The 19066-nt window shown below is 34.9% G+C and overlaps 2 protein-coding genes across 5 annotated transcripts in view; both read right to left on the minus strand.

Annotated features, from left to right (window-relative positions):
* Positions 1–8221: 8221 nt before the first annotated feature.
* Positions 8222–9289, minus strand: LOC112903844 (gastrula zinc finger protein XlCGF49.1-like). Its single transcript, XM_018468176.2, has 2 exons — positions 8870–9289; positions 8222–8596 (listed from the first exon to the last, which is right to left on the minus strand). Exons 1-2 carry the CDS (start codon positions 9067–9069, stop codon positions 8308–8310), a joined length of 489 nt encoding a protein of 162 aa, XP_018323678.1. The 5' UTR covers positions 9070–9289; the 3' UTR covers positions 8222–8307.
* A 1745-nt stretch (positions 9290–11034) lies between these two features.
* The window catches only part of LOC108735934, a 10694-nt gene continuing 2662 nt past the window's right edge, over positions 11035–19066 (minus strand). For 3 of the 4 annotated variants that reach the window (XR_001937653.2, XR_001937652.2, XR_001937651.2), the window contains one exon: positions 11035–13213. Coding sequence is in view for 1 of the 4 variants with exons in the window: in XM_025973501.1 (XP_025829286.1) it covers positions 13054–13198 (145 nt within the window). In the remaining 3 variants the exon portion in view is untranslated. The remainder of the gene's footprint in view (positions 13214–19066) is intronic. The other variant, XM_025973501.1, reaches the window with a different exon arrangement.

The raw sequence follows: 19066 nt of genomic DNA on the forward strand, positions 1-19066 counted from the left end.
TATCAATAAGCGCAAATTTTAATTACAATTTAATTTCCATTGCGTTGTTTACGCACGGATGATAGTCATCACAGAGATGAATTAGCCACGATAAAACAGATCTTTGAATAATTTTAAGCAGTTTCCAAAAACATTATGCTCCTAATGAAAATGTCACAATAAACGAACAATTGTTGGCATTTAGAGGACATTGCTCAGTCAGACAGTACAAATACGGCATAAATGTATTTGTGCTGATAGATTCTAAAACGGCCTACGCCTTTAATTTTCAGCTTTACAATGGAAAATAATCGACTTGAACATATGGTTTTGAAAATTCGTCAAAGGAAATTGTTCTGAAGCTAGTAAAATCAATAAGAGGCACAAGAAGAAGTATTACCGGAGACAGTACCCCCTTTGTACTCAAAGAAAAAAAACTAACGTATGTGGGGACACTCCGAAAGAATCAACCTGAAATTGCTATAGGATTATTACCAGGTAAAAAAAGAGAAATCAATTCTTCTTCTTTTGGTTTCATGGAGGATTATTCAATGGGGTCGTATTGTCCTAAAAAAAGTAAATGTGTTCTAGTTATATCATCACTACATAGAGATCACAAAATCGGTCAACAAACAGGAGAAAAACAGAAACCTGATGTGATCACTTTCTACAACCAGGCAAAAATAGGAGTAGATCTTTTGGATCTCTTGAATTCAAGTAAAACCGGTGCACCTGGTAGCACAGAGAGGCTCTCGTGGAGGAAATTATTTGTGTGATCAATAGTGTTGCGTCCCTTTTTGTATCTTGTGTTTGATACAGCGCGCTTGCGTGCTTCTTATTTATTGATTTTCTTACCCTTTTTTGTACAGTAATTATGCATCATGATACATTCATTCACCCTAACCTCACTCGCAAAAACATACTCTCTTCAAACGACATAAGTGTGACACTGTTCAACACTCGGTTAAAACTCCAAAATGAGCTAAAATATCTCGTAATTACATTCGCTCACACAATGAATCCGGCTATACACATTAAAAATACACTAGATAGAATACGAAATCGCACTAACTTAATTTCATTAATAAATGGTCGAATAAAAACGTGCAATACAGATACACTACTTCACACGTACAAAACATTCGTAAGATCATTAGTAGACTATGGAGCCGTATCTCTAGCCACAACCTCCCGAAATCACATACACACAATTCTCGCCACAGAATGACGGATCCTAGGGGAAGGCCGGGTAATGGGAGTCACTCACACATCTACAAAACCACAAACTCTAGAGACCGCGTCAACGCTTACCCCACCCCGCTCCTGTACCCCTTGCGATTGTATGAGCCGCGCGCGCCAGTATAACCGCCACACCGGTAAAGAAGGATGTGTTCTGTTTTTGCTCGCCGATTTTTTATGGATGTACGGGTAACCAAATAAAAAAGGTGGCATTTGAATATGCTGAAAACGAATTCAATGCATAATTTTAATTAAAGTTTCAAAAATGACTGACCGTGATTGGTTGATTGCCTTTATGGACATAAATGATATATCTGTCAGGAAACCAGAAGCAACGAGCATAAATCGAATCACAACATTTAACAAAACCGAGGTGCAGTTACTAGGAGAACTGACGGAAAGGCATAAAGGGTATAACAAGTTAAGTATTGAGAATGTGCCCCCAGAGCCAAATGTAATGAATATCGTATTTTTAATTACTTTACTCATTGACATTACTATTTATGTAGTTTTTGGCTGCTTATCTGTTGCTGCCATTGAGTGACCTTGAAAAATGACCTGATAAGAGCAAATTTTTTAAAATTTTCGTTCTTTAAAAGTAATGGCGCTAGGAATACGATTCCAACGCCAAACTGTAGACAATATTATGACAAAATTTTACGTATATCTGTCTTAATTATTTCACTAATAATAAATAAATTTTTAATAGAAATATTATTTTCGTAGGTATTATCAGTGAGTTCTAACAGTGACCACTTTCACTTGATTGATATGAGTTTCATCGAAATCGGATACCTGCAACATAATAAAAAAAAATGTTTTTGTTGCTTGGGTTCCTATTTGTGATATTACACATTACATTTTTGAATGACATGTTTAATAATAATAATACAAGATAAGAAAAAGTAATGCTCCATCCATTCTGCTTGATGGTGAAAAAATGGCGGGCGACGTAAACACAGCCCTGTCGGGTCTGTGAAAAAAATGTAAATGATGACGAAAAAGCGATTCAATGTGACAGATTTTGTGACGATTGGTTCCATACGGCATGTGTTAATATAAAGTATAAGAAATTAAGTGCCCTCGAAGTAATAAAACAGGAAATAATATGGTTTTGTGGAAAATGTAAACAAGAGCTGAAGCTAGTGAAGATAGCAAAAACAACAACCATAGAATGGCAAATCAACGTCAACTCCAGCCTAATGTCAATACTAATACAAACGAATACCAAAGAAGCAACAGAAAGACTAAGTACAATGATGGAAAATGGTCTAAAAGACAACTACACGGTAGAAATAACTAAAACAACTAAGCCAAAATTAGTAATTATAGGTGCAGAAAGAAACTACATAGAAAACGAAGACCTCATTGAAGAACTAGTGGAACAAAATCAGTTTATAGACCACAACGATAAACTCAACATTACATACACAAGGAAATCAACAATAACCAACAAATGGATAATACACATTGAAGTCCCAGGTCGCACATTTAAAAAACTCCACAACAAAGAAATTAACTTAGGATGGAGCACTTGCAAAGTAAAGGAAGACATTAATATCAGAGTATGTTATAAATGTAACAGCTACGACTATCGAACCAATGTTTGCACAAAAGGGTATAAGGGTGTGGCCGCGCATACCTGGCCGCTATATCATGTTTAAATGTTTCTATATATATTTCTATTTTTATTATTCTTGTTTGTAAATATCTTTTCAAACTTTCTGTTAAAATTGTGTTGTATTGTTCTGTTATTCTCATTATGTAAATATCTGTCTTAATATTTCTATTTCAAATCTTTTGTGTATGTACCTATCTATTGTGTTCTCTGCAAATAACTTTATTACTTGGACTTTNGCAGAATAAATGGGGGACAAAGACAAAAAGATTGAATACTACAACAACATCGAAGAACTGGCCCATACCTTAAAAAAACAGAAAACAGACAGGAAAACCATCTCCATACTTACAACCAATATAAGAAGCCTAAGGAACAAAATAGAAGACCTAGAAGAAATATTAGAAACTATAGGTACTAAAATCCATATCATAATACTCACTGAAACCTGGTTAACAGCAACTACCTATCTAGAGAAAACAGACGAGGAGGAGGAGTAGGAATATTCATACATAAAGAGCTACAACAAAACACCACACACACATGGACAGACAACAAATCTGCCATACAAGCAATAAACATTGAAATGAAGCACATGTCACAACAGTTTAAACTAGTAGGGATATATAGATCAGAGGAAACTGACATAACAGAAATTTATGCAAACCTAGAAAGATGCATGGAAGAACAGAAAAAAATAATCATAGCAGGAGACCTCAACATAAACTTACTAGAAGAAAATACCCTCACAGATCAATACAAGGAATGGCTAGACACGCATAATTTACAAGTAACCAACACTAAAATACATACAAGAAAAGGAAACCAAACAAGAGGAGAAAAGAATTCGCTGCTAGACCATGTATTAACAAACTACCATGAACTACAGACGGAGACAGCAATTCTCGAAAACCAAATCAGCGACCACCAAATCATACTCACCCAACTTGCATACAAACAGCAACAACAAATGAGAGAAACTACGACAAAAACCACAGAATCAATAAACTTTAACAAAATGATACACCACCTATCAACCAATCCCTTCACAACAGAAGAAACGGACCTAGACACAATATACAATAAGTTCATCAACTACATTCAAGGAGTAATCAAAGAACATACAACAACAAAAATCATAAAACTAAAGAGGCAGCTACCGAATAGAGAATGGGTAACTGAAGAACTTCGGGGCGAAATAAAAAAAGGAACACTGCATACAAAGAATGGACACAAAATAAAGATGACGCAGACAAACAGCAACTCTACATACAACTAAGAAACAATGTAACAAATTTGAGAAGAAAGCTTAAGAAGGAACACTACAACAAAAAAATGGGAAATGCACACGGAGACCCTCAAAAAACTTGGAAAATAATACAACAAATACTGACAAATGGGGAAAAAAGAGAGGCACCCAACATCGAAATAGCCAAAGACAACGAAATAACCAGAGGAAGAGAAGCAGCAGAAGCCCTAAACAACTTTTTCACGAACATCAACGATACACTAAACCTGGGAGCAATACCAGCCCCAACCGGAACCTACAGAGATGAACAAAACCCAGCAACAATTTTCCTGAAAAGCGCCACCATAGAAGACATTAGAGAAACAGTAAACTCAATGAAACCCAAGAAGAGCTCGGGAGAAGACGGAATATCCCCATACATAATAAAGAAAATAATACCATATATCGAACAGACACTAACTGACATAATTAACCAATCAATAGAAGAAGGGACCGTCCCCGATAATGTGAAAATAGGAAAAATCACACCAGTACTCAAGAAAGGTAACAAAACAGACGCAAATAATTATAGACCAATAGCAAATAATAGCGTATTCACAAAGATACTAGAAAAAATAATAAATAAACAACTCATAAGCTTCCTTGAAACAACAAACCGATTCTACGATCGACAGTACGGGTTTAGAACAAAAAAGGCACAAAAGAGGCAGTAACAGACGGCATAACATTTATCCAACAACAATCTGACCTTGGCAAAAAAACAGCGGCACTCTTCCTAGACTTAAGAAAAGCATTCGATACGGTACAACATGAGAAACTACTACAAGCTCTAGAACATGAAGGTATACGTGGACACGCACATAAATGGTTTCAATCATATCTGCAAAGGAGGAAACAATATGTGTCAATAAATGGACAAAACAGCACAAAAAAAGCAATCAAGGTAGGGATACCGCAGGGAACGACCTTATCACCCAGTCTATTTATAATCTTCATTAACGACCTAGGAAAAATCCCACTTAAAGGGCAGCTCACTATGTTTGCAGATGATGCAACAATAATATATAGCGAAGAAGACCGACCAACATTGATCCAGAACATAAAAACAGATTTAGACACCATTAATAAACATCTGCAAGCCAAGGGACTGTACCTAAACACCGAAAAAACCAACTACATAATATCTGACAAACACACAGAAAACTCAGAAATTAGGAAAGGTAAAACAACAATCCATGAAATAAAACAAACGAGATTCCTGGGACTCCACATAAATAACAAACTAGACTGGACAAACCATATTCAAACAATGCACAAAAAAATATCACCAATTATTGAAATAATAAGACACAGACTGAAGGACCTATCAAAAAAACACAGAATCAACATATACTACGCATTAGTGCACTCCCACTTTACATACCTACCGTTAATCTGGGGACAAAACCAGAACAGAACGGGGAGCTTACAACGTAAACAAAACATGGCCATAAAAGCAGCTCTACAAGTACACCCAAGAACAAGTACAAACGAGGACGGAAAAAATGGGCAGGAACACAACAATAACAAAAGGGATAAAGCTATAAATTAATTACTGGAAAACATCATAGAAGAAAAAAATACAAAAAATTCAAAGCAAAACTAAAGAAGTACATACTACAAACTAGAGATCAATAAAACATGAACGAGACATACAATAAAGTTCAAATAAGTTTATAAACACACAAATGAACAACATTAATTGCAATAATAAAGTACAAATAATTATATTGATATACATATACAGTTAAGCTTAGACTAAGCAACTAGTTAGTAAGTAATGTTAGTAATTAGAATAAGCTGACCTCTAGAGTGAGTGGATGTAACACTCTAAAGAGGACTGTAGCGACATTAAATAAATAAATAAATAAATACATAAATACATCTGATAAAACTACACAGCAGATACTACTGATAGAAAGCATAACTTTCAAATGGGACCAAAAGGACTGTGATATGTAAACCACCTATGCATCGAAAGGTACATGTAAAGTAATTATCTTCTAATTTGTTCTAGGAAGTACAAAAAGCAAGTAAAGAAGACTACCAAGATTGACATGTAAAGAGGAAGTGAGCAACAATGTGCATTAATAACAGAATGTGCTTTGCTGATATCTTTCTAATGATGTTAATAATGAATAGCAGGAATTACAATCTAACCGACCTGCAAATACTGCCAATGGAACACATGTCATTATACTGTTAAGTAGTTGAGCATATGAGTTTGTTGCAAATCTACCTTTAGAATCAATTCCCTCTACAAGTAGGCATTTACCCACAGATTTCTTTATGCCCTTCCTTACATCATGATCTATCGATATGGTTTTNATTAAAAGTTTCTTTTTAAAAACTTAAATTTTAAATTTGAATATATAACATTTTTGGCGACGAGGATTGGATTGTGCGGCGAAAACCATCAGTAAAATTTACGTGCGTTTCCTCTACTGAGTGGATTATTCGTTCTGCCGATCACGAAGAAAATCTGGATAGCTTTTCCAGGCCCACAATTGGAAAAATCTTCAATCAGCGCCTTGCCTTCCATCTACCTCACCTGCGGTACCTGAGTTAGGGCTTGACGTTCTACGTGGGAACCTATCAGCCTGGTTACACAAAGGTTGGTGTCGAGTTTTTTTTAAAGTGGCACGATTTTCTTGTTTTATATAAAATGCCTAACGATATTGAAGAATTCCCTAGGTTAAAAGTTAGAACAGAAATTAGTATAGAAACATTACTTGAAACTGTTCCCAAATATGATGGCTATAATATGCCATTTTCAAAATTTAAACGTACCATTGAATGGGTTTTTGATAATATTCCTTCTAATGCAGAACATTTGGCATTAAATATTGTATTACAAAAATTAGTAGGAAAGGCTGAACGTTGTTTAGCTCACAGAATTATTGATAGTCATGACGAATTATTAAGTATACTAGAAACCAATTTCGAGTCTGAATCAACACTTTTCTTATTATTTTCTCAAATGTTTACATGTAAAGCTGATTCAATTAAGGAAACTAGTAATAGGCTTTCATCATTAAAAGACAGATTACAGATTGCTGCTAGTGACACTAAAGTTAAGACTGTAGATTTAATTGAACAAATGGCATTAGCAAAGTACATTTCGACCCTTCCTTCAGATATTGCTATTATTGTTAAAGCTAAAGATCCACCAACCTTGGATAGGGCAATCGAAATAGCAGTAGGTGAAGAAAAATCCCAAAAAATCAAACAGACATCTAAGAAAAGTCATTTTAATAGTTCCAATAATAATCAAACCTTTTCCAAATTTAAACCAAAATTTTCACATAAAGTTGATGGTAAGTCTGATAATAAAAATGAACATTCAGAGACTTGTAGTTATTGCAATAAAATAGGTCATTCCAGAGACAAATGCTTTAAACGTCATAAAGACAAACAACAAATAAGAATGATAGAACAACAAAATAAATTGCAACAATCAAATATTGACAAATCTCACGACAGTGACTCTGACTCAGACTCAGATAACGATAATTTAAACTCCAACAATTCGACGGACGACGAGGCATCCGCCGAATAAACATTCCTGATAAGGCCTCTTCCATTTCAACATCTCCTATTTTAAAACTCAAAATTAACAATAAGATAAGGAAATTTCTAATTGATACTGGCGCATGCATATCAGTAATCAAACCTAAATATTTGCTACCGGAACAAATAATAAAGTCTAGCCCTATCGAAATTACTGGAGTAAATGGTGGTTCATCTTTTACTTCAGGCACTTATCTAAGTAAATCTAAATTTATTTTCCATGTAGCGAATATTAATGTAAAACAAGACGGTATTTTAGGATATGATTATCTTTTGCATAAAAAAGCTAAATTAGATTTAAATACACATAAAATCAAACTAGACGATAAAATTCATTCTATTAAATATCAGAATTCAAAATCCATTAATTTAATAAAAATACCTCCTAGATCTGAAATAAAAATTAATTTAAAAGTTCATTCAAATCTAAAAGAAGGCATTATAGAAAGAACAAAAATAAATGATAATTGTTTTATTCCAGATTGTATTGTAAAAATTGATAATGGTAGCGCTTATACATNCAATATAATTTAAGAATAAAATTTACAAATGCAGTTCGTTAATATCCAAAATAATTTTATGTTTCTGCTTAACATCCGTATTTATATCACTTTTACGTATACGTGAGAATGTGCTTCTTAAGAGAAGATCTTTGCGAATATCTTCGTAAACAGATTTTACATTCGTACGGTTTTTCCCTTGTATGAACGCGCATATGTAGATCAAGATGCTGTTTCTTGGGAAACCTTTTTTGACACCCTTGACACTCGTATGGTTTTTCTCCGGTATGAATGCGAAAGTGACTGCTTAAGTATGATTTCTGGACAAAACGTTTGCCGCAAATCGGACATTCAAATGGACATTCGCCTGTATGTAATTTTTGATGAAGCACCAGGTTACCTCTGAAAATTATGTATGTAAAATTAAGTTAATACGTAATATGAAATATTAACTAAATGAAAATTAGCAATGGATACTACTAACATTTAACATTATGCCAATACTATGAACAGTAGAGAAGGAACAGATAAGGGTTAACGCGAAAAAACAGAGTTAAGGAGAAATTGTAATTTTGATTTGTGATAAATGTAATAAAGACACTTACAAATTTTAAGTATTATATTTTAAATGTGTGTAATTATCTTGTTACTGAGTTACATAAAGGTATTACTTACTCTTGAGTAAATTCCTGTCCACAGGTTTCACATTTAAATGGCTTTTCTCCAGTATGAACGCGCATATGCACATCGACATGCTGTCTTATGGGAAACCTTTTTTGACACACGAACGTGAGACTTAACATGCCACTTTCTGATGAAGAGTTTACCGCAAATCGGACATTCAAAGGGACGTTCACCTGTATGTAACTTTTCATGCTGCCTTAAGCCATTTCTGAAATTTTTTTAGGATTATTCACTTAATGTAATATGCGTAAGATAAGAAAAGAATGTGTTAGTGTTATTTTAAATGTAAGAAGACATCATAATGGTTATTGTAGCAGTGATTACGAAATTATAAACAGAAGTATTAATATGTAAGAAATTATATCCAGAATAGATCAGTATTAGAAATCCGAATAATTCAAACAATCAAAAGGGAATTACTAGGGTTCGGATGATTATGCATTTGCATAACAGCATGTTCTTATGCATACTTAACCCATTATTTGGTTAAAGTGCATATTTTGGTCATTTTAAGTTTTATCTGCATATTTCGTAGTTGAAACTTGTTTGCAAACATAATTTATATTTCTGTATTACCAAGGTCAGATACATACTCAACCCCCTACGGAATGGTATATTCCGAGAAAGCAATGTAAACATCTTAACTGATAATTGGTAATTGCAGTCATTAAGTATTTACATCAACATAACAAGAAAGATTACTTATACAAAAGTTCGCTTTAAATTATCACAACATCAGTTTGTTGTTTGATTTTGAAAAGCGAACATCTCAACGTCAGTGTTAAAAATCAAAAATTCCGAAAGAAAAACGATCTGTTAGCACCGTTTTAAACACGTTGCTAAGTTCAAAGAAACTGCCGGTAGTTGAGATTCCACTTCCGCCATTCCCAATTGTTACAAGATGGAGCACCTGTGACGTGGAAAGGTGTTTTTCAGAAATTAAAATGTATTTTATCTGGTAATCGCCGTAAATTTATATTTGAAAAATTATTATATCATATTGTAGAAAACACCACAAATAACGCGGTAAACGCCATCTGTAATACGATGCTACATTTTAGGATTACGTATGCTCCAACAAGGTCCATTTAAATATATGGATATCTGCTAGCTGAAACGAATCCCGGCGTAGCTAACCTCAACGTAATAGGCACGTTATCATAATCGAATAACATAATTCGAAGTGGTCCGTATTCTGTCGAAACTGCCAAACGCGGATCGCGATTTTGATCTTTCTGGATCTCATCAGCACGTCGCAGACAGCTCCGACAGAACACAGACCAACTCTTACCTGCTGTCTTAACAACGCCTGATATTGTAATAAAATGTAATGGCAAAAATATGCAAAATTGTAAATAGACAAATATAACCAATAAAATTTGTTTTATTTCAATCTAAAAAACGACATTTAAATGCATATTTGCATGCATATTTTGTACTTTTTGAAGTTATACTTCTTTAGGCGCGTTATGAAAAACTGATGAGAGTGAAATTTCAAGATGCGCGCGCATCACTGTAACACAAAATTAACAGGATGAAGTTGCCCACTCAACCGAATTCATTAAGTCTCGGAAAAAAGCTACCAACGAAATAGAAATAAAACCTCTCTTAGTCGCGCATGTTGGTACGCTTGTCGCCTCTGATCACTGTTTTCATATTTATTTATAATATTTATCCACATGGTTTTAGTTTTTACAGTCACAACACGTGTTTTATTTTCATACAAGTGCGAATTATATATGTGGCAATAAAATATATTCAGTAGTGATTTAAATTGAATATTTGGATTAATATTATTTACTATTTGTGAATATTAGTGAAAAAATTGTGCTAAAATACTTTTTTAAGTGCTCCAATATAATTGAGGTTAGTTATCCCTATGTATTATTTATTGATATAAATTAAAATATCATTATTTAATATAATTAATACTAAATATTATTAAATTATCAATGTTGAATATTTATTATTGGTTATTTAATATTTACAAAATAAAGAAATAAATTTAATAGAACATTTAATAAAAAGTTCGTGACAAAAATTTAATAGATTATTTAAATATAATGTAAGACATCCGTTATTTGTTTTATTGTTTTTTATTACATACGTCTTTTCTTTATCATTGTGTGACAGAAGATTTTGACATGTTGTGTATTTTTCTATTTTTAATGATGCCAAAGAAGTATAACTTCTCACGCGCGTACATAAGTACACGCACCCATTTTTTAATGCATAATTATCCGAAGCCTAGTAATTACCATTAATTGAGGAGGTATCAAGGTACTATCATGATTTATTATTGTATGTTAGATGTATAGATTCAGATACACATTTTAACACCCACTAATTTAGGTATAAATTTACAATAAAAACAACACATTATATTTTCTTTGCGACAATCCCACAATATTTGTATTGTTTATTTTGAAGTCTTATGAATATCAGAATTTAACTGAATATCTTCAAAGAGTAAACAAACGCTCGCCTTTGAATCCTGATTGACACGTAATGATAAAATATGTTTATGAAGATCTTTCACTTAAGTTGGCAACGAATGTAACACATGCAGTTGAGCTTTGAGACATTACATAATTTCTACAATTTACTTATTTACATTGACATGGAATAAAAAAAATTAAAAACTGGTTACTTTCAGAAAATGTACCACTTGAAATCAAAATACCTAAAGCAGGAATTATTTATTATGGTACTCTAATAGGCAAATGTAATTCCGGCTATGGAAAAAAATGCGACAATGCAACGCCGTTTTAAACCAAATAGTAATTAGTAGCATCAACCCTGAATTTAGTCAATCGAAGTCCAATAAACTAATTTAGCAATGCAGCAACATCCATTGATATACATTAATATGTCACTGCAGAATATAACTTGCAGCAAGTGCAAGCCTTGCTTGAAATTGATTTTCGGTCGCAAGTAGATTTGTGTATGGCTTCAGAAAGTGCTGCAGAACCTAATTTTTTCCATAGAGTGTTATTTACAAATGCTGTTTCACGCGGGGGGAATTCTGAACATTTACAATGATCACTATTGGTGTGACGCAAACCCGCTTGTGGTAGATACATCTTTCTAACTGTGCGGACATTATTTTATTGCACCCCCTCGCAGTGCATAACCGTAATGATCTGTATGACCGCGTGATGATCGCTGCAAATGAAATACGCTAAATACCGGACGTTTTTGCGCGATTCAGAAATGATTTCAATAAACGTATCGAAGCCTATCTTCTACCACGGGGTTCTAATTTCGAACAATTTTTGTAGCACGTATGTATGCAGATATGTTTAGGAATATTGTTTTCAGAACCAATGACTCCTCGATAAGTGCAAATAAAAATCAGTAAATAATTTTTTCTAGTGGGATGATAAGGGCTATCGGCAAACCACCCATAAAATGGTGATGGGAATTTGCCTTTAAAATTTCGATTATCCAAATAATACCAACTCGTTTACCTAATGCTTTCATAACCAACATTTTTTTTTTTTCTTTTGTGCTCGTAATACATGTTGATGTATAATTTATACAGTGATGAATGCTATCAGCGATGAACGAATGTACTTATTTAATTCATTTTTATCGCGATAGGCGTCTAAACATTATGTGTCAATTGTTGTTGTTTATCTTAGACGTACAATAACCGGCACAACTTATTTAATTCTCCATTGATGTATGCAGCTGCAGTTTTTATTGCAGTGCATACCATGTTACCAACTCATACACAGGACCGGCTTGAATGTGCTTTTTCTTAAAAAACAAATTTTGCCCTTAACCACGCTGCAAATGGTAAGTGGTTCGTGGTGCTACGCGATCTCGTTGTCATTAATATAACTACTCCCAGGGTTTCAGCTGTGATATTATTCAAAGTTGTCACCCAAATTATTATTGCAAGTAATTAAAATGTTTTCATTGTTAGATCAAGATCTTGAATTTATGGAATAGACTTCTAAGTGTCGAAATTTTGCGCTCTTTGCACTAATCACGTAAATACTGCAATATTTTTTATTTCTGTTTTATTTATTTTTGTAGAGAAAACCTTACTCCGGAATATTTCATAGTACCAAAATCCATTATTAATTATTAAACTTCACTACAAACTTTTTAATTATTTAAATCATTAAATATAAATAAATTACAATTTCATTAGGTATTTATTTATTTTAGATATGAATTGCTACATCAACAAACACAGCTGACACCCTGGCGCAAGTTGTCATGTGACCACTAGTCAGCGTTGCCTGTTCCTTATTGCATCTAGTATACACCCTCTGAAGCTCCGCTTTTTCTGTTATACCATGCAGATATCTATTAATTAATTACCTACAAATTACCTTGCATATACCTCATTTTGAAAGCACATATTATTTTTATTTATTTACTTATTTGTTATAAGCTCCGTTTGACAACCCGCTGCTAATATTTCACCCCTACACCTTGCGTTCTCCGCAACGCTCAAGCACAATGTCGATTTATTACTGTTTATTATTCGATTAGTCAAGATGGCCGCCGACACAGAAGACGAAAACGAAAACAGCACATGTTATAAGTGTAAAAAAGAAGTAAAAAAAAGCGACAAAGCAATTTACTGTGATGGATATTGTGACAAATGGTACCACATTCAATGTGTGAGAATAAACGACGTGCAATACCAACAAATAACAAAATTAAAAGACATAATTCTCTGGGCGTGTGCTAACTGCAAAAAATACCAAAAAAACATGAAAATCATGATCAAAAATACCAAAGAGACTGATAACGAAGTACCTGATCTTACACATACTCTAAACGAAATTGAAAATTACGTAAACGATATAGCCAAAAAGATCGAAAACATAACTAAAGACAACATCATGCAAGCTAACCAAGAAATTTCATATGCAGAAGTTACAAAAAGATCAGATAGTGAAAGTAACTCAAATATCCCTCATTTACTGATTAAACCACTAACAAAGCAATATGCCAAAGAAACGATGCAAGAAATGAAGTCCAAAATAAAACTTAACAAGCTTAGAATCCAAGTCAAAAGTATTAAACAGAAACACGATGGAAGTCTGAAAGTTAAATGTAGTAATGTAATAGAAAACCTAAGGTTAGCAAATGAAATAGAAAAAGAAATGGGTGACAAATACAAAGCTTCAATAGAAGAACTGCAAAACCCAAAAATCAAAATAGTTAACATTAACTCGGCATACAGCAAAGAAGAACTAGAAGACATAATAAAAACACAAAACCTTCCTGGAACCGGCACAGCCACTCATCTAAAAATCACATACATAAAGTGCATGCAAAGTAAAAAGACCTATACAGCATACAGAAGTGAACAGGCACACATATGAGAAAATTATGGATAAACAGAAAATCTACATAAACTGGGAGATCTGTCGAGTATACGACGAAATCAATGACAAAAGATGTTACAAATGTAACGGCTATGGGCATAGCCACAACAAGTGCAACACTCTCGTTTGTTGCTGGTATGCTACAGAACATAAAACTGAAGACTGTACACAAAGACATACAGAAAAATGCATAAACTGCACAAACGTAAACCAAAAATACAACCTCATGAGAAGTACCGAACACTCTGCAAATGAAACACAGAAATGCGACTCATACAAGGCTTTCAAACAACACCTAATAGCGAAAACAATCTACCCAGTGCTATACCGATTTAAAATCATCCAAACCATTTATGGATAAAGACTTCATAAATAATCTTGAAGAGCCATCATACACAGCTTCCTAACAGCTCTACAAAATTACACAGAAGAACGAAAACACCAACATAAACATATCTTCGTTGGAGATACGAACATCGACCTACTAAAAAACAACCCACAATCAGAACTATACATCAGCACCCTCCTAGACAGCGGTTTCATACCAGCCATAACATCCCCAACCAGGATAGCCAACGACACTGAGGCATGCATAGACCACCTTTTTATCAAAGGCTTTGGAAATGACAGTAGAGTAGCCTCGGTAATAATCGAAACAAACATAACGGACCACTACCCAATTCTCGTGAAAATACCAACAACCCAAGCTAAACTAAACAATAAAAACCACGTTAGCAAAACAATAAATAAGAAAAAACTAACAAACTTACTCATAACACACAACTGGGAGGAACTAACCGACATACTAGACCAGCAGGTAGCCACAGACTTATTCATAAAGACTATCAGCGACTACATCAACGAGAGCATACACAGCGTAATAAAGAAAGAAAGAAGAAGAAGCAGCTGGATAACACTTGGCATAATGAACTCAATAAACAGACGAGATAAACTACATAAACAAGTAACGAAATCACAGGACCCACTACAAATAGCAGAGTATAAAAAATATCGTAACCTCCTAAACAAAATAATTTAAAGAGCCAAAGAAGAACCAATTAAAAAGAAGCTAGCCCAAAATGACCCAAAAACAACTTGGAAAACGATCAATGAAATCCTAAACAGAAACAAAACTAAACCGAAAACCCCAGAAACAGGCTTCATAAAAAAGAATGGGCAAACAACAACAAACCCAGAAGATACTTCCAACGAACTAAACAAGTTCTTCGCTAGCGTTGGCCCAAACCTGGCAAAGAAAATAAAAAACAAAGGACAAATACAACAGAGCCAAAACAAAACAATAGACAATCTTTCTTCATCAAACCAATTGACGATAAGGAATTAAACAGACACATAAGCAACCTCTCCACAAATAAAGCAACAGGCCCAGCAGAATTTCAGCAGCGATACTGAAACCAAACTCTACATACCTCACCAAACCCTTAGTACACATTTTTAACAGATGTTATGAAACTGCAATCTGCCCAATACAGTTCAAACAAGCCGAAATTACTCCAATCCACAAAACAGGAAATAAATTCGACCCAAACAACTATAGACCGATCTCCACAATATCCACCATAGCGAAACTCTTTGAAAAAAGTCTCAAGGAAAGGTTCATCAGCTACATCGCAAAACATCAAATACTAAACAAAGAACAATTTGGCTTCAGGGAAGGCAGATCAACAATTGGCGCCCTGGCAGTGTGCACAAAATTCTTAGCAAACGCGCTGGACGAAGGATACCGTACGGTATCTACGAGGGTGGATTGATAAGTTTCCGGCCTGACCAAGAAAAACAAGGTTTTTAAAAATTTTTTTTTTTTATTTCTCAACATAATCTCCTCCAAGGCTGATACATTTCTCATAGCGGTGTTCCAGTCTATTAATGCCATCTCTATAGACTGATTCGTCAAGCTCCTCAAAATAACCATTTACAGCTTCGATTACTTCTTCATTGTCCGCAAATCTCTTACCGCCAAGCCATTTTTTGAGATTAGGGAACAGAAAATAGTCACTCGGGGCTAGGTCTGGAGAGTAAGGAGGGTGCGGCATCAATTCAAACTTTAGATCGTTGATTTTAGCAGTCGCAACGATTGACGTGTGCGCTGGTGCGTTATCGTGATGAAACAAGATTTTTTTCTTCGCCAGATGAGGTCGTTTAATTTTCACCTCGTGGCTCAAACGTTGCAATAAGTCTGCGTAGTATTGACCAGTGATAGTATTACCCTTTGCAAGGTAATCAATGTATATAATACCTCTTGCATCCCAAAAAACAGTAGCCATAACCTTGTTCGCCGAAAAAATTGTTTTTGCCTTCTTTGGAGTTGGTTCCCCTGGTCCAATCCACTGTTTAGACTGTTCTTTGGTTTCAGGAGTGTAGTGGTGGACCCACGTTTCGTCAACGGTTACGAATCGACGCAAAAATTCGCTTGGATTACGCTTATACAATGACAAATTTGCGGTAGAAATGTTTTTTCGAATCAATTTTTGGTCGACTGTTAGCAAACGCGGCACCCATCTTGCACAGAGCTTTTCCATATGCAAATGTTGGTGCAAAATATGTTGCACACGTTCATATGACATCTTACAGGTCTCAGCTATCTCACGCACTTTCAATCTGCGGTCTCCCAGCACTATTTGATGAATTTTTTCGATCATATCTGGAGTTGTGACCTCAACGGGGCGTCCTGAGCGAGGCCCATCAGAGGTGCTCACACGACCCTTTTTAAACTCGGAAACCCACTGCTTAACGGTTGAATATGACGGGGAGGATGTCCCCAGTGTTGAGTCCATCTCTTTTTTAATTTCCTTCGGCGTTAACCCCTTCAAATAAAAGTATTTGATGACAGCACGATTTTCCTGCTTTTCCATTTTTACGAAAACCACAGAGGCGTCTTGTTCAGCGTGCTGTCAAACCTACACTAGCAAGGAGATCGGGCTGAAACTATAGCTACAAGCTATCCAAGGATGGTACTATAGAATGTCACCTCAAGGTAGGCCTAGTGGCGTCATCTCTTGGTTAGGCCGGAAACTTATCAATCCACCCTCGTATATTCATCGACCTTTCGAAAGCTTTCGACACTCTGAACCACAGCCTGCTCATGAACAAACTTAACCATATGGGTTTCAGAGGAAAAGTGCACACACTTATTAAAAGCTACCTCACAAAAAAGACCAAACAGTTAAAATAGGTACACATGTCAGCAGTCCGCAAGAAATCACATGTGGGGTCCCCCAGGGAACAATACTGGGCCCATTATTTTTTATCCTTTTTACAAATGATCTGTTCTACGAAACCATAAAAGGGAAAATAATCGCCTATGCGGATGATACTGCCCTATTCTACAAAGCTGCAACATGGAAACGGGTGGTCCAGGAAATAAAACAAGACATTGGGAAACTAACAAATTGGTTCACAAACGACTGCTTAACAATCAACTTGGATAAAAGCTGTTTTCTAACCCACAGCTGTTATGCATACAGACATTGAGACAATAAATTTCTCATTTGAAGGAAATAATGGCATAATCAATATATAATATCGTTCAATATCTTGGTATCACTCTAGATAGACATCTTAAATGGGTAAAACACATAGAAAAACTTACGAAAAAACTGCAATATCTTCCCTTCACATTAAAAAAAACTACGCAACCTCCTTTCCATCCAGCAGTTACACAATATATACCACAGCCTTTTCGAATCAATAGCCACATACGGAATAATAGCATGGGGCGGCTGTTCTCAATATGTGATTACCAAGCTAGAGACATTGCAAAATCGAGTAATAAAAGCTATGAGAGGCCTACCTACAAGATATCCTACCAGATTATTATATGAAAACTCACTACTACCAATCAAAAAGATATTTGTCTTAAACTCCGTTTGCCATCTAAAAAAAAACTGGAACGTTTATCGAGAAAAAGTACAACACGAGACGAGGGGATAAAGGCATGGAAATTCCATTCAAAACCAAATATATTGGACAAAAATGTTTTGACTATATCGGAACCAAGGTCATAAACCAACTACCAGTGAGAGTCCAACAGATCAAAAAATCCAAAAAGATATAGAAAGGAAGTAAAAATCTGGCTTCAAGCAAATACGAACCCACTGTAACAGTGATGCTAAGACAAAATACCATACCCAAATTGTAACTTAGGTTAAGATATTCAATGTAAGTTAGTATGTAAGATAACCATAAATTTTCTCCCACATACAAGAAATTTATTTCTTTTGTGGTCTCATATAGTATGGGATAATTACTGTATTTTACGAGAAACGAGAATAAATATTATTATTATTATTATTATAAACACATTAACACAGTAAAGTAACATTATTTCAGATGACGCTCGCCCCCCGACACTCCTCTAAACATAGACGATTTTCAATTTATTAAGGCCTGAAATGTTAGCTGCCTTTCAATGTCAATTTTAAATATTGGTGAATAACTTGCAATAGTTTTCATTTAATTTTTTTTACGTTTAAGTGGGACAAACTGAAGTGCTAAAAAAAAAAACTTTTGGGTGTTTCATTCCCACCAGCCAGTAATGCTGGTGGGCGGGCAGTCCCTCCGGACTATGCCGGAAGGTAGGGCGGAAAGTCCTCTTCAGCCTGCTTTCAGGAATTTTGGGAATGAGTGGGTAGTGGTTCGGGTGAGAAAGATGAGACGGACGAAATGAAGACAGAAGAGAGTGAAAGATTATTTGTGGTATATTACTGCCTCAGCATTTGCCTAAGTGATCCAAGGAAACCACAGAAAAACTTGGACCAAGGCAGACGGACCCGGAATCGAACCGGCGTCCTCCCGAATGCTAAGCAATGGTCTA

The sequence above is a fragment of the Agrilus planipennis genome, unplaced genomic scaffold (genome assembly GCF_000699045.2).
Source record: "Agrilus planipennis isolate EAB-ADULT unplaced genomic scaffold, Apla_2.0 scaffold95, whole genome shotgun sequence".
In the NCBI taxonomy this organism is placed as follows: domain Eukaryota; kingdom Metazoa; phylum Arthropoda; class Insecta; order Coleoptera; family Buprestidae; genus Agrilus; species Agrilus planipennis.

Excerpts from the sequence above, each read along its gene's own strand:
- LOC112903844 (XM_018468176.2), bottom strand. The coding sequence starts at position 9,069 with ATGAAAAGTTACATACAGGTGAACGTCCCTTTGAATGTCCGATTTGCG. Across the intron at positions 8,597-8,869 it reads GGACAGGAATTTACTCAAGA|AGGTAACCTGGTGCTTCATC; the intron begins GTAAGTAATACC and ends CATAATTTTCAG.